This window comes from Hippopotamus amphibius, chromosome 5, assembly GCF_030028045.1.
Source record: "Hippopotamus amphibius kiboko isolate mHipAmp2 chromosome 5, mHipAmp2.hap2, whole genome shotgun sequence".
Classification (NCBI taxonomy): Eukaryota; Metazoa; Chordata; class Mammalia; order Artiodactyla; family Hippopotamidae; genus Hippopotamus; species Hippopotamus amphibius.
Window position 1 is genome coordinate 101,658,737 of NC_080190.1, and position 17,002 is coordinate 101,675,738.

General features: G+C 38.5%; 1 protein-coding gene across 1 annotated transcript; it reads right to left on the minus strand.

Moving 5' to 3' along the window:
- Positions 1–2,197: 2,197 nt before the first annotated feature.
- CA2 (carbonic anhydrase 2) lies at positions 2,198–17,002 on the minus strand. Its single transcript, XM_057736384.1, has 7 exons — positions 16,742–17,002; positions 15,412–15,609; positions 8,030–8,148; positions 7,485–7,577; positions 6,413–6,475; positions 4,358–4,513; positions 2,198–3,000 (listed from the first exon to the last, which is right to left on the minus strand). The coding sequence occupies exons 1-7, from the start codon at positions 16,773–16,775 to the stop codon at positions 2,881–2,883; spliced, it is 783 nt and encodes a 260-aa protein (XP_057592367.1). The 5' UTR covers positions 16,776–17,002; the 3' UTR covers positions 2,198–2,880.

A 17,002-nucleotide genomic window follows, 5' to 3' on the forward strand; every position in this document is an offset into this window, starting at 1 on the left:
AATTTTAGGATGTAGACATCTGTGGAGGGCCACCGGTCTGCCTACTACAGTACCATTTATGTTACTTCCCTTCTTCTAATTCAATGTGAATAGTTGAGTTAGGGTCCTGTTAGTGAAATGCCAAAGAAAAATTCAAATATACTTTAAAAAATGTAAACATACTAATACCAATTATGATATCCATTAAGGTATCAAGGTGAGTGCCATTTAAATTTATTTATTTATTTTATTGGCTGTGTTAGGTCTTTTTTGCTGTGCGCAGGCTTTCTTTTAGATGTGGTCAGTGGGGGCTACTCTTCATTGTGGTGTGTGAACTCCTTATTGCCTTGGCTTGTTGCAGAGCACAGGCTATAGGTGCATGGGCTTCAGTAGTTGCAGCACATGGGCTCAATAGTTATGGCTCATGGGCTCTAAAGCACAGGCTCAATAGTTATGGCACATGGGCTTAGTTGTTCCGTGGCATGTGGGATCTTCCTGGAGCAGGGATCGAATCTGTGTCCCCTGCATTGGCAGGTGGATTCTCAACCGTGCACCACTTAGGAAGCCCCTAGGTGAGTGCCATTTAAAACTAACAATTGTCCTTGGAGAAATAAATATAATCAAAATCCTGAATATTTAACATGAAATTGTTCTTTCCTGCCTCGCAACCTTACTTTATTAGTACTTCTCAAACTGGGACCACCCAGGTGCCAGCAGATACACCTGATAACCAGAGGTGATGATAAGATGCAAGATAAACATTCCCTCACTGCCAATTTTATTAGGTGTAATAAGCCAGTTGAAACATTTTATATCAAAATGAACATGGCTATAATACAGAGTCGAATGGAAATTTTGAATACATTTTATAAAATATGAGATTTTAAAGAAGCAATGATCTGCTCCAAACCGTGCTGAAGGAATTTCTTCTCTGCTTTAAGGAGTATTTTGATGGAACATCTGAAAAGCACTGGTATAAATTAGAATAATTTGTGAAAGATTTTTGTTTCTCAAAAAAAAATCGAGAAAATAATATCTCCTGATTACATGTAATCCTGGCTGAGAGTGATATAAAATGTTTTCATTGTAGAATTTAGAGATCATTTATTATGCACCAAGAACATCATAATTCATCTGTATATAGTACTCACTGGTTGACAGTTTCTGCTTCCATATATAACTGAAAACCAATATGTAAAAATATGCACAAATTAAACTCTTTGTATTTAGAAGAGGCTGTCTGGAACTCACCTGGAGCAGATTTACTTTTAGTTCATATACAGTTCTGCTTAAGGCTGTCTTTGTGGGTCCCTTACCCAGAGCAATAAACAACAAATTAGAGGAGAAGCCTTGTTCTAGGAAACTAAGTTGACAGATTCACACACACACACACACATATACACATTTAAAATGCACTATTTTTGACTACTTCTTATACACCAGATGTTACCTCATATGATTATGAATATCCTGGGTCTTATCCTCTTTTTACACCCAGGATCAGAGGGGTTGAGGAAAGCTGGAATTCAAAACAAATCATCCAACTCCAAAGCTTTCTTCTATAGAAAACTCAGCTTAATTCTTTAGGAAGGCAGGTAAGACTGAGTTGAGTTTTCTATCTATGGGAACAAAGAATTCTTTTTCCCTCCTCAAAGTGTGGAAGCTGAGTTACATGCTAAACTTGGCTTCCTAGAATAACTCATTAGCCAAACATCCATGGTCTGGGCACGGAGCTAAATCCAAAACAGCCATAGTGGGAAACTGATATTTCATCTATTCACTATTCTTCCTACCTGTAATAGGTATAATTTACCTTCCTAAGATTCAAATGACTCTTTTACTTCCAGGTACCACTTGGATTCCCTTTTTGAATAAAATGGCTTATTTCCAATGAGCATATGTTGATGAATCAGGCCGTCTTCCCCTCCTGCCTCCTCCCCACCCCCCCCCCCAGCTGTTCATGTCACCACTTCCTCTCTCCTTTGCAGGATCTACCTCATAGAGATCACATGAGCGAGTGTTCAGAAAGCACTTAAAACAGTGCTTGGCAAATAATAAACGACCTTCAGGGTTTTTTCCTTTTATGGAGACTCCTTCAATTATGAGTAAGTCAATTATAATGGCTTGTTACTTATAGTGAATTAATATGAATTATAAAAGTACACATGTGCTCCTCTACTGTTACCCACTACCCAGCATAAAATAAAATAACCCAAAATAGAATTCCAGATTTTATTAGAGAATATATCTAAAATACAGTATTCATTGTTATGATATATTATTTGAATGGAAATATACTCTGTATCACAGCTATAACAATTTTTACAGATAATATTTCATTTAGATCTCTATAGTGCAAAAGTCACTAAATTACAACATAATTCATATTTAAGATAACATTGCTACAAATTTATAAGAATTAAAAATTTTTCTTTAATATACCATCTTGGAATCACAAACATTTATTTTATCTGATTTACATTACATGGGATCATGTCTATTTTACCTGATTTATATTACACAGCTCGATTTATTTCATTATATGATTTGCACTCAATCACCCTAATTTCTTATGTTTTAAAAATAACATTTTAGTGAACAATTGTGAGTGCTTCTTACCCCACATGCTGTGAACAAAGTCAAAATTTCTCCTACTCTTTATTGTATATTCTCTGTAATAGAAAACCTACTACCATAAGCAAAGCACCAGTCACAGCAATTCTGTCAAGCATGACAATTGGTCTCAGTTTTCATATTTTAGTAGTAAGCACATCAGGTGAGAGATGCAGTGTCTAGAAAACCAAATGCAAAGCAGCCAGGGTCCAATTCACCAAGGCAGACTTATGCTTAGCTAAAGAGAAACCCAAAGATTCTTCATTGGACCCTGGCTCTGGGACCATCTTATTTGCAGGAAGCTCTGATGTGTCTGTTTTTCAGTGGCTGAGTCGGGCGCCAGTTATCCACCATCAGTTGTTCAGGTTCACCCTCCGCATTGAATCTAAGGGTACGGAATTTCGACATCTAAAAGACAAAATCAAAGATGAAAAAATTAAAAATTAAAGTTTCACAAGAGCATTCAATAATGTGCTTGTGTTAAATCTTGAAATACATTCTCCAATATTCACAGTCTCATATTGCAATGTTCAAAATTCAATTTTATTCCCAATAGATATATAATCACTTACAGATTACACATATATACTTTTATATAACAAATCAGTTTCTATAAAATACCTATAAAATCTTGCTGTCATTTGAAAGGAAATTTTCAGTGAGCTTGTATTTTCCTCTTTTAATTCTATAATCAAACATCAAAAGCCTATAAAATACTTCTGAGGTGTAAAGCAATAATAACAATTCTAGATCCAAATTAAGGTTTTGTTTTTTGCCCCAGGGAAGATAAACAGCATCTGTGCAATTCAATGAAGTGATCTGGGATCTGCAAGCTCTGGGGCCAAATGATGGCTGCCATCTCTGCTTAAATTTATAGAAACACAGGAATGAAGCTGTCCAAGCTGGGATTTCAAATCCTTACCATTGGTTAATTTTGATTCCCTTTTAAATTTGTGACAGTTCCCACCATAGTGATGTGACACAGGCAGCCCTCAACCAGTTTCCTCCTTCTCTGAGGTTGTTCTCGCACAGTGGAACTTCCCTTTCCCTAAGCATGACTTGATCTAAATGAAGAAGGATGGTTTGGGAGGTAACGTAGCTGCCCATGAATCAATAGCCTTGAACCTGATATCTTTGGTCAAATAATATTCCCTCCTTCACCCCCTAGGAAGTCAACTTCAAGTAAGCCAACTACTGTAACATGAACAACCATCGTGACTGCAGTGCACTGATCACTCAAACAGCACAAACTACACTGTATACGAAATGTGTGTCCAGTCTAAGCTGCTAAAGCAACCTGGAATGACTTTTAATAGACATACTTTCTCCAAGGGATAAAGCTCACCTTTGTCAGAATCCAGAAATGTATCCTAACATAAATAAACTGAAGTAAGCTCTTAGGTGAGTGAGCAGTAGGCTGGAATTATCACACACACCTATGCACCCTTGAATAGAAAATCTCTGTTCCACGCTTCAGTTTCCTCATAGCTTACAAAAAAGCATTACTTAGGTGACAGATATCTTTCTCATCTAATCCTCAATGTTACCCAATTTTAGAGTGAAAAAGAAAAAACTGCCTAAAGTTATGGTTAATAACAGCAAATGCTTATTGAGTGATGGTTATCTGCTAAGCACTGTTGTCGGCACTAGTTGCACAGCTAGAAGCAGCAGGATTAAAGGAGGATTAAAGCCCAGGTGTGTCTGACTGCAAAGGCCAAGTCCTTCTGCCTGGACTAAAGGCTCCACCTCACTTTAGCAGACGGACCTGCTCACTGCTAACAGAGATGGGTTCTTTGAGCACAATCCAGGTCACGCTTTCCAGGAGAGGAGGCGTGGTCAGTGAGCCCAGGTAGGTCCAGTAGTCGAAGCACTCAGGAAGGAGGCCACAAGGATCAAAGTTAGTGAAGCTGGCACTCTTACCCTGGAACAAGGCAAATAAAGACACAGGTTAAAAATGTCACAACATCAGAGTAGGGGGAAGGCAGGAGAATAGGAACCAGAACTATTTCCCTCTGGCAGCCACAAAACTTTCATTTTTTTTTAAAGAGAAGTTCCATGCTCACCAGAAAACAGAATAAAAGAAATCAACAGAAGACATTTGACACAGAAATTTAGACTGGCAGATATGAGCAAGAGAACCCTGACGATTAATTTCACCTGTCCATTTTCTCATCTTGTCCTCTAAAATAATCCCTTATATTTTTCATTGTCATTAACTGCTCATAGCCAGTATTTAAAGTGAAATTGCTGCCACTGAAATGATGCAACTTTAGGTTTCAGTAACAGAAAATATGTAGTATCCTTGATGAGGAGGTCTTGCTATCGTATTTGATGGTGTGGTCAGAACTAAAGAACTACACTCAGTTCTAGACAGCATGCTTTTAGAGCAACAGAAGCAACGGAAAAAGTTACTGGAAGAGCGACAAGGTTGCTGCAAAGAGACAACTGTCGTGTAAGACTAGTTAAAATGGACTAAAGAGAACTAGGCTGGGGGTGGGTGAAAGGCTGATCAGGAATAGGGTCGAGTGTAAGGAAGAGCACGTTTCATTTTTTGGGTTTTGTTTTGAGGTATACTTGACATGGTTTCAGGAATACAAGGTAATGATTCAATTTTTGAATATGTTATAAAATGATCACCCTCAGTAAGTCTAGTCAACATCTGTCAACATATATAGTTATAGAATTTTCTTTTCTTATAAGAACTTTTAAATCTACTCTCTTAGGAACTTTCAAATAGGCAATACAGTATTATTAACTATAGTCACCTTAGTACTTATTTACTTTGACTTATTTATGTCATCTCCATGATTTACTTTATAAGTTATTTATTTTTGTACCTTTTGACCCCTTTCACCCATTTTGGCCCCCAACACCACCTCTGGCAACTACCAATCTAGTCTCTGTATTTTTAAGCTGGCTTTTTGTTTGTTTGTTTTGTTTGCTTATTTGTTTAGATTCCACATATGAGTTCATATGATATTTGTCTTTCTTTGTCTGACTTATCTCACTTAGCCTAATGTCCTCAAGGTCCATCCATGTTGTCACAAATGGCATGATTTCATTCTTTTTTATGGCTGAATCTATCATATCTACCTATGTATATACCACATTTTCTTTATCCGTTTGTTACTGGATGCTTAGGCTGTTTCTGTCTTGGTTATTGTGAATAACGCTCAGTGAATATGGGGTGCATATATCTTTTTGAATTAGTATTACAGGGTCAGGTTTATTCTTTATGAATCAAGGGAGTCAAGCTCAGGGTAACAGGTGAGCATATCAGAAGATAGAAGCTGCTTCAACTTGAGAATGAGCTTTATAAAGCCAGGCAGATGACCTCAGCACAGCTGTGCTGTGGAGCAGATTTATATTCTACGACCTCTTGAATTAAAAGAGGTCGTAGAATATGTCTCCACAAAGCACGACTTTATTCATTGTGTTAACCACTGTATTTCCTGGATTAACAAAGTGACCTGCCTGTAGTGAGTGCGCAACAAATATCTGCCGTATGAATGAGTGGATAATTTGACCAGATGATCTTTCAGCCTTCTCGCAGTCATGATTTTCCCTGACTCTTGCATATGGATGTCCAAATGATGGGAAGCAAGATTAAATAAATACAAGTCAAAATTATACAAGCATTAGGATCAACTCTGGGATAAAGATAAGTTAGATAAACATATAAGCAACATTTTACCTTTATTAACTGCTCCTTAATGGCACATCAAACAGAGACTGCTCAATTTGAGCAAAAGAGTGTTCAAAAATGAGCGGAGTATGGAAAATAGGTACCCTATTCAGGTGGCAAAAAATTCAACCGTACCTTTGTTTTAATGCAATCCAGCATGTCAATGACTTTCTGGAGGCCTGGTTTAGCATTACCAATCTATAGAAAGAGATGAGGGACAAGATAATGTTTTCCAGTTGACACTACACCAGTGTTTCATTAGGGCAGCTCTACGGTAAAATTTCTCCAAATAGCAAGCCAAAACCCCCCCACTTGCAACACACCACCCATCAGTCTTAGTTTGATTTCCCTACTTTCACTGACCACCTCCTTCGGCCTCTGCTCCTATAGTTCCCCTGAAATCACCCTCTCAGATGTCACCAGTGACCTCCAACTGCCAAAGCAAAGAGTACTGTTCAAGTGCTTACTTTAAGCTTGATGTAGGATTTTGCACTACTGTCTTTCCTCCTTTTAAAAATTCTCCCCTCTTTTGGTTTTCCTTCCGCCCTCCAGCCTGCAGAATCTCCCTTGACTCCTGTATTCCTTTTTAGTCATTTAAGTAGCATCTTTCTCTACAGTTTGCAGTTTCTTAGGGCTGCCTACTGAGCAGTTTTATCCTCTCCCTCTCCATGCTTTCTCTGGATGATTTCATATACTCTTGTAGCTTCCAGCTTGACAAAGGATTTCCAGAACCATGAATCTGCAGCCCAGACCTTTCTCCACTGGGTTTATAACTATCCAGAGGGCAGCTCAACCTGTATGTCCTACTCTTATTGCCTGACTTCTCCAATATGGAGTCACTGTCCTGCACCCCTCCAAAACTTGGTCTTAATTTAGCATCATCTATCATAAAAATGGCACTATCTAGCTTAAGGTTGAATGAAAAAAAAAAATACTAGTATTCAGCCAAAGTATTCCTCTTTCTGATTTCACATTTCACATGTATAAATCCTTCACATTTGCATCCAAACAGTACCTAAGAAATACTTCTGGAATTGTCTTTTTGTCCTCCATCTCTGCTGCGACTCGCAGAAAATAAGCCTGAAAATACCTCAGAGCCAAAGGCATTTCCTGGGCTCTTTGTAGAATGTCCTATTTGTTATGAGTGTTCTGTCGGGTTAATCTTTTTTGAAAACAGGGGAAGAAAAGAACTGGGCCATCAACTAACCTTCAGGAAAACACCCAAAACAGCCAGTCCATCAGGGTGTTGTGATGCTTTTCCAAATTCCCCATACTTGGTGTTCCAATGAACCAAGTGTAGCTAAAGCAGGAGACAAAACCGCAAACAACAAATGATTTACATGATAAAAGCCTACACAGCTAGCTAGGGATCTTTTCTGCATAGCTAGAGGTTACTAAAGAAAATGAAACTGTAAATAATTTTAAATCTAAACTTGTATTTTAATTCTAATTGTCCACTACTTGGCATAATAGCAAGTGATTCCTTCAACAGCTCTAAGACAAAGAGTTGCATACTTTTGATGAAAGACAAAGATTATTTCTAGATTTGCACTGAAACAGGATCCTCCAATTTGAATTCATTAACTTTGTGCAAATGGTGTCCTTGGAGGTCTTAGAGAAAGTTTTGCAGCATTAATCGTAATATCATAAATAAAGGTTACAAGAAGCAAATGTGAAGGTCCTTTGTAAAAGAGGTAGTTTGAGTTGAGTTTACAAAATTAAGATTTTTGAAAGAAAAAAAGTGTATCTTACCTCTGCAGGATATTTCTTTTTATCCACAGTATGCTCGGAACCTTGCTCATCAGATGAACCCCAGTGAAAGTGAAACTGAACCAATCTATAAGTGCCAGTAAGCGGTCCTCCTTCCAGCACTAAAATTAAAAAAATATATATATATACACACACACAAACACACACACACACACACTTACATACACACACACTCATGCACATGCACATGAAACACATACTACTCAATATTACACTTTTTAACCCCATTTTATAGTACTAAATTTAGGCCTGAACCCACATTTTCACTCTCTGAAAATTAAATCTACACTCAGATTTAGTTTGCAGAGCTTAACAGAATACTTTCAACCGTGTTTTGTTTTGTTTTTTTTTTTGGATGCTTTTCCCATCTGTTTTCTGAGCACAGTGACACTTCTCTTGTGGGTTTGTTTTGGACCTCCTCATAGGTTCAGGTTCAGGTTGTCTGGGGAACTGTGAATTCCTCTGAATCCGTGAGGAAGTGCCTGCAGCTGCTTGCAGGTGCTAGTCTGCCGCACACCTGCAAGCTCAGGAACCTCTCCTCTGCCTGGGCCCAGGGACTGACCTTCAGCTGGCTTTACTAACCTCTGATATCAGTTCTAACCAGAATTTGTGAAACAATAAGCAGTCCCTTGAGCTTAACAGGATAAAATCAATTTTCCTTACACAGGCTTCCCAAATTCTTTAGAATTTGGATGGTCACTGCTACTAATTAGCTTTATACCCTTAAAATGTTCTATTTAGCCTCTCTGACCTTAATTTGCTCATCTGTAAAATGGATACCTTCAATTATTTACTACTTCACTACAAACTGATTGATCATCTGTGAGATGCAGTGCATAGAGCTTTCTTAAAATTCGAACTTCAATAACTATCCCAAGATTCTACTGTTCTGATATTAATGTAACTTTGTTATACTTAAATACATACTAGAAATCACATTCTTAGTCTATAGTCTATCTGTAGATAATTAACGAGCTGTGTCTGAAGAGAGGATTAAAATAGTTAGAAATCACTGTTTCCCCCATTCCCTCCAAAAAGGCTTTTACCTAATTTATATGTATTAATGGGACTTAACCAATACATGTAAAAGCTTTTAAAATTAGTTCAGTTCTACCACTTCAATTTTCTTTCTCTAGAACACCTTTTGCTTTAAGTGTATTTTATTAACTTTGGTTTATAATTCTACAGAATAATGAGCCCAAACTAACTTTGGCTTTGTAAAACCAAGGAACAAAGTCTGTACAATAAAGTTTGTTCACTCCACTTCACCTAAATATGCTTAGATGGTAGCAACACCCATTCATCTATTCAAAGAAAAGGTAAAGCTGGCTGGAAGATATTTAGGCAATCAGGCCTTTCTGTGGCTCCTGATATAACCTCTGGCTGACAGCTCTGCCTTACAATTGGGCAGGAGAAGAAAAGAATAAAAAGGGGAGAGAGAGAGAACAAGTTACAAATGGTGTTGCATTACAGACCTATTAAGAAACATGAATTTGGATGTATTCTGATAAAATCACATCTCTTGAAACTTAAAAACAACTTACTGTAAAAGTTTTTTTTTAATCTGATAATAAGGAAAGAATTATCCATATACCCCCAAATAGACTTTTCCCAAAATGATGGAATTCCCATTTTTCATAATTATATATACCCTTAAAACAAAATACATGTTTACAAAGTAATTTGATACCAAAATTAATTCCTTTATAATAACTTTTTTTTTAATTGCCTGCATTGGGTCTTCAATTGCTGCACGCAGGCTTTCTGTAGTTGCGGAGAACAGGGGCTACTCTTCATTGCAGTGCACAGGCTTCTTATTGCAGTGGCTTCTCTTGTGGAGCATGGGCTCTAGGTGCGCACACTTCAGTAGTTGCGGCACTGGGGCTCAACAGTTGTGGCTTGGGAGCTCTAGAGCTCAGGCTCAATAGTTGTGGCACATGGACTTAGTTGCTCCACAGCATGTGGGATCTTCCCGCACCAGGGCTCAAACCCACTTCCCCTGCATTGGCAGGTGGCTTCTTAACCACTGAGCCACCAGGGAAGCCCAATTCCTTTATAATAACTTTTTAAAACTAACTGGCTGATGATAAAAACCATTTGTAACATCATTAATTCTACCAAGTGGCAAAATTAGTTAAATAAAACCATAGTAAGCATCTGAGATAATTGATCTTATTTCAGAAAAGATTTAGAATTGGCAAAGAACATATGGCTTTTATTAAATAAGGCTTCTTAATACTAAAAAAAAAAAAAAAGCTCTGGGATCAATGATTAAACACTTTCAGGGCTAATCTGTTATTCCCAGATACTTGTTTGAGCTCTTGTTAAAATAAAACTGTGTTGCTATGTAGATTAGAAGCCCTCTGTAATTAGGAAAGGTATTAAATTCTTAAAGTTTAATTGCTACAAAAAGCAGCATTTCTGGTCTTCTTCAACTAATAGGTCATTTCTCAGCAAATTCTTAGCATGGAGTTTAGTAATGAAACCTCTCAAAACATTGTTATAATAATATATTGCCAGAAACTCTAATGAAGGTGGCATACATTTTTCATTTGAGAAATAGGAAAGGTAAGGTTAGAGACAGGGAACTTATACAATATCCAGATCTACTTATTTTTTTACTTAATTTGATTGCTCCATGCCATAAACTACCCCAGTTTAAAACAAAACCTGTTTTTCTAATGCAAAAATAATTTTAAAGAATCGCAGAAATTGCTGACTGCATTTTTTTTTCTCTGTAAAATCCAGCCATGTTAGTGGGGCTCTGAAGAGTCAGTCATCTATTGTACCACAGAAATATGTTCCACAAGTGATAGAGATATGTACATGGGGTTTTCTACTCAAAGACTCAATGTCTTATTCAAGACTCCTCCAGAAGATTTTAACTTTCATGATCTTCCATCACTTATACATATGATACATAAAACACAAAATAAGCACTAAATGTAATATTATAATCTGTCTTCCTATACATATTACTTATGTACCTTATATGTTACTTGTGAAAAGCAAGAGATTATTTCCAGTAATATTGAAATAAATTGGATACTTACACAAATTAAAAACTAAAAACTTAACATTAAAATCTTTTTCCTTCTTGATAGCTTTATTATTACTTAATATAAGATGTATAGAAATTAGAAACTAAAGACCTAGTGAGTGTCAATAATCTCCCTTAAATCCAAAATATAAATAAACTATTCACAATAATCCTTAGTTTAAAACTAAAATGTAAAGGATTTCCTATTAATGAAGTAAATGACTAAGTCTACTAAAAACACATTTCTTGCAGGTGAATAATCTTCTCTAAAAATAACTGGAAATTCATTAAATCTGTTTTGGTGTTTTTGACAGTGGTCAATAATTCTAGGTTAAAAAAATAAATGTCAATGTAGATAAATCTGAGAAAAAGACACTCACATTCCATTTCTTTCTAAGTAATGCAGTGTTTCGCCATCACTTTCACTAGTGTAAGCACAACTACGATTCAAAGGAACAGAAGTTTTTTGTTTCAGGTTTATGGCAATTGTACAAGAGTGAAGAAAAAAAAGCTTTAACTCTTTGACAGGAACATAATTAAATACAGCGTCTAGAATGCTTTTGTCAGTTTTATAGAAGCAAAAGATCTGCTCACACCATTAACAGAATGCAGGACGAGCCCTTCCATTTTTTGTTGTTTTGTTTCCTTTCAACTTATAATTGTTTGTGAAAGGAAAATGGTAAAGCTTCAAAAGCAAGTCCCTGAAAATCAAGCAGGACTCTTGTATCATTATATCATACAGACAAAGGTCTGCTTGAAATGAGCACAGGTAAACTCAGCTTCCTTCCTTCTCTTTCTTGAAATAATATAAACTGATAAAAATATTCCAGTTGCTAAAAGCAGAAATGATATGAGAGTTGTATATGGGTTGGTCCAATAATTAGAGCATTGGTTTTTAAATGATATTTGCCTCTAACTTTGCAATAAAGCAGGAGAGTTTTAAACTCATTAATAAAAGTTAATAAGTTAGCAGGAGTTAATAATTTGACTACCATTCTTTTCTCCTAGATAAAGAGTGTAATAAAAGATCTCAAGCAGGGAGAGTTATTTTTTAATAATTAAAAAAAATATCCCACAGGATTAATAATTTTTCATTAATTTAAGGTGGTTTATTTTTAAAGGAATTTGGAAGATTGATGAGAGCTTTAACCCAAGCTTCTAGTTAAAGCCTATTAATTCCACATTTAAAAAAGAATTCTCTCAAACTTAAACATATCAATAAATTCTACCAGTTCAGTTCCTTATACCCAAGTATTTAAGTTTGAGTATAAGATAACATTTAGGATACATCTAAAAATCTGAGTCTGTGAAAAGTTCTAGAAGACTGAAATCTCTCTAAGGGGGTGGGGGGGAAGTAAATGAACTGAAACATTTAAATATAGAAATTAAAGGAAATCTAAAAATGTTAACACCATGAAACTAATTCCTAACAAAAAGAGATGATAAACAGTCGATTTTAAAAAACTGAGTGACCAAAATGAAAAATTATTTTTAGATTTAAGTGAACAGAAAAGTATATCAGTCTTTAAAAACATGGTATGGGTAAAAACACACTAAACATTAACTATGACTGTCATTCTAAGATTCTTATTCAATTTCTATTTTTAAGTGATGGCCATTTAGTCTCATTCCAACAAACTAGGAAGGAGATGACTAGCAAGTAACTTAAACTCTTGAGTGTTCTGTTTCTTCATGTTTATTTTAAGTGGGTTTGACTACACTATCTTTACCATTTGTTCTAACTTGAGAGTCTAGGATCTTAAAGAAAAAGTCTGAAGGGTGTTTCTCTGCATGGTATGATTGGTTTTGTTCTACTTTGTTTTCTTTTTTCTGTCCTGTAGATGTTTCCCTTAGCATCAACATTTAATATATTATGTATTCTAGAAAAAAAATGCTTCCTTGTTTAATCAAAACAACTACAAATGTTGAAGAGACATGGACAAAATTACAAAGGAGTCTTTCACATATAAAGGAGAACAAGTCTTTCTAACATTCACTCATCTTGTTTTTACTGTACCTCCTGCCTGGCTCTCTCAAGTCCCCTGTGTTTCCTATTTCCTTTTGCCTGGAGTCTCCTCCAAGACACTGAAATCCTTCAGGCCTCATCCCTCAAGCATAAACCTTATTCACTCCAAAAATTTTCTGACTTGCTCAGGCCAACTCCAAACCTGCTTTCCATATTTCCTTGGAATACTTCCTTGTTGTACTTATCAAAGTGACTGTCAGCATCTATTATTTCTGTCTTTCTACTTGAGGTATCCCTAGCATGGGCTCTGGGGATGCAGGAGAGGGACCAGGACTCCATCCTATCCTCAAGATGCTTAGCTTATGTTACATATATGTGGTTTTTGTAAGATTTTTTTTCTTTTGTATAAAAACTAGGTGATTAATGTATCTGTCTCTAAAGACATGAGTTTTTGCCTCTATCTGAACCACTTGGTTTCCATCTGTTTCACAATCTAAACATGGCCAGTTGCTTTAATAATATATGTGCTATTCACCAAGAGAAGTAGTTAGAAAAAGGTGGCTAGCTCTCATCAGTTACTGCTCAGGTAGAAATCTATCAGAACTTGACATATTTATGAAAAACATATTACTATGCAATAATGTAATATATAAAATCAGTACATAGTTTAATTTAATAAGTGGTATATTTGGGAAAATATAAAAGTAAGATTTTTAAAATACCAAGTGATGGGAAATAATTTTAAAGCTAACTAAAAACTTAATTCAAAAATCTTATCAGGACTTCTGTGGTGGTGCAGTGGTTAAGAATCTGCCTGCCAATGCAGGGGACACCAGTTCTATCCCTGGTCCAGGAAGATCCCACGTGCTGCAGAGCAACTAAGCCTGTGTGCTGCAACTACTGAGTCTGTGCTCTAGAGCCCTCGAGTCACAACTACTGAGCCCGCATGCTGCAACTACTGAAGCCTGTGTGCCTAGAGCCTGTGCTCTGCAACAAGAAAAGTCACCTCAATAAGAAGCCCAAGCACCACAATGAAGAGTAGGCCCCACTCTCCACAACTAGAGAAAGCACACACAGCAACAAAGACCCAGTGCAGCCTAAACAAACAAACAAATAAATATGAAACAAATACACTGTGATAAAAGTTATGTTCTAAAAAATAAATATTATCAAAGGTGCAATAGCTGTAGCATCGCCTAATAAAGGCAGTCAAAGATGTGCAAACCTGACAAGAGCAATTGAGGAACTGTTAGGTGCCAGGCACTGGGCTTTATATGTCTGTCCCACTTAATCCTTCCTTTGTAATAGATACTACTGCTACTCCAATTTTATAGTTAAGAAAACAAAAACTTAGAGAGATTAAGTTACTATCATTCCCAGGAGGGGAGAAAGGAAGAAGAATTTTTTCAAAACTCTACTGAATACATTGGATAGCTACTGAAAAAGAATAGTCAACTCTATTTTAATGATTATAATTACATTTATATAATATATGAGTACTGTAGATCATTACTGCAACATTTTGACAGCATTATTGAATGTTGTCTCTATCTTGTCTCATTTTGCCCCAGTGCTCCCCCCACTCCCACACACCACCACTCATAATGTGTTTGTAGCACCATTCACTCAATGCCCTTCAGAGGAAATCACTCAGGAAAATAGGACACTGGCAATGAAATCAACCACTGGGCAAAGTAGGCTGCTACTACATCTGAAGGGGATTGTTCTTCTATTTCTAAGCAAGAAAAAAAGAAGCATTCAAAGGGCATTCTGTAAACAGCTCAACAACAAATAAATTATGGTAACTGGTTTTGTCAGTAAGGGACCAGGTATGTCCACCAACTCTAAAACATCTGCATTTGTGGAATGAATTTCTGGGTGTATACCTCGATATACCTTTATCACACTAACCCAATGTCGAGAAAATATTCATAAATACAATGTTTCCAAGAATTTTAGGATTTTAAAGTATCAGGTTTTCATCACTCTTCTCACTGGTACCTTGAAGATGTGCTTTTTATTGGATAGGTATCAATTCTGGAAAGCAAGTATTTTAGAAAGAGTCTTCAAAGTTCAAGTTTTGCAGATCTCATCGTTACTGATCCCTATTGCCAGGGAACCTTGCCTTCTGTGACTTTTCCCAGGCATATCACAGTTATTCAATGCCCTACACTGAAACCAGGAATTTTACAGGGAGAAACAGCCCCTGTCACTTCAAAGTAATCAGCCTGCTTCTCAGAGACTGAAACCTCATGAAGATTATCAGAGGGTAGTATTAAGGGGGTCCTGCTGCTGCCCCTGCTAAGCTGAGAAAACAGCTACTGGCTGAAACGCACAAGTTATTTTTTAAACACTGACCTGCTTTGTCCTGGGAGTCGTCAAACTCCACGTTGAAAGAGTGACCGTTGTTGACAATTCTCTTAGCAGTTGCATGCTCATAGCGAAGAGACAGAGGCTTCAGGTGAGGGTCATAAACGACTGCCTTGGTGTCAATATCAACAGGGGACTGGCGTTCTCCCTTGGCGTTGGGGAAGTCCTTATGCCAATGCTTGGGTCCTGTGGTTGAGAAGAGACGTGTGAACCCCCCAGGGTGGGGAAGGGCACACCCAGACCCCTAGAAAGGGCAATGACTCTGGAGCCAAACTGCTAGGCTCCCGTTTCGGCCGCACCATTTAAGAGCTGAATAACCTTTGGGAAAATCTTTAATCTGTGCCTTCGCTTTCTCATTTGTATTAGGGGGTAATAATAACATCTAGCTTATAGAGGTTGGTGTGAGAATTAGAATCCATACATGTAAAGCTTTTAGAACAAGTAGTGAGTGTCATATAAGTATTAGCTATTTTTATGCTCCTTTTACTGAACTTGAGCAATTGACACTGGGTTTGTGATCAGGATTTGGGATTTGCAAGCTCCCTTAAGACACTCCAGCAGATCAGGATGCCTTCCTCTAATGCTCGGTACTAGATGTAAGGACAGGGTCAACTGCTCAGGCCCGGCACCCCTCCTTTGATGGTCAGGGTCCCCATTACTTGGGAAGCCCCAAACCTCTAAAGATGCTCAAAGATGCGCCAGACACATCTTTCTCTTGCGTTTGCTGGCCCTGGAGAACCCAGATCTGTGGCCCTGATAAAGCCGCGTTCCTGGTGACCTTCTAACATTAGAAGTCCAGAGATGAAAAGAAAACTCAGAAATCAGTGCAGAGGATTCAAACCAGCCCCCCAAAACCGGAACCGTTCGTGCTGAGAGTCTTAGCCACAGGTGGTGCTGAGGATGAAGTGGGGGTGCGGGGCAGGGGGTCCCCTAATTTCTCTGCCATCAACAACTAAAATGTTTCGTTACACCCTTCCTAGTTTCCTCCTGGGTCAGGAGAGGATGGTCTCCGGCTTGTTACCCGGGAGGGGCTGCGCGGGGGTCCCGCGGTTGCGACTGCGCGCCCACTTCCCAGGGTCCTGCGTGCCGCCGTGGGACCCAGGGATTCCTCGACAGTGGCCTCGGGCTCTGCGCTGGGGGCATCCCGCGCCTAGGAGCAGCGGGCGGGGCAGGGCGCCGGGGACGCACCTGAGCCTCTGGCGCTCCGGGCGGCCGCAGTAAACAGCAGGTGCCGGCGCTCCGCAGCCCACTCGGGGACCGGGGCCCCGGGGGCCGCGCCGTGCCGCCCCGCCCCGCCCCGCCCGCCGCTTGCACTCACCGTTGTGCTCGCAGTATCCCCAGTGATGGGACATGGTCGCACCGCAGGTCCGGACAGGGCAGGAGTTGCAGCGGATCTAAGAGGCGGCTGCTGGGGCGCCAGCACCGTGTGTCCGCAGGTCCCTCCGTCGCCGGCTTTTATAGGCTCCCGCCAACTTCGTGCTTGGGGGCGGCCCGGGGGAGGGGGCCTCGGGTGGACCTGGGCCAAGCCGGGAGGAGGTGACGGGCGGAGGTGATCTCCCCGCGCTCGGGGCGGGCCGGG

What these genes read in the sequence shown, in the direction of transcription:
- CA2 (XM_057736384.1), bottom strand. Translation starts at nt 16,775, where the DNA reads ATGTCCCATCACTGGGGATACTGCGAGCACAACG. An exon ending in TTTTGGGTGTTTTCCTGAAG is followed by an intron (nt 6,476 to 7,484) that starts GTTAGTTGATGG and finishes CTCTTTCTATAG; the next exon opens with ATTGGTAATGCTAAACCAGG. An exon ending in TGGATTGCATTAAAACAAAG is followed by an intron (nt 4,514 to 6,412) that starts GTACGGTTGAAT and finishes GCCTTGTTCCAG; the next exon opens with GGTAAGAGTGCCAGCTTCAC.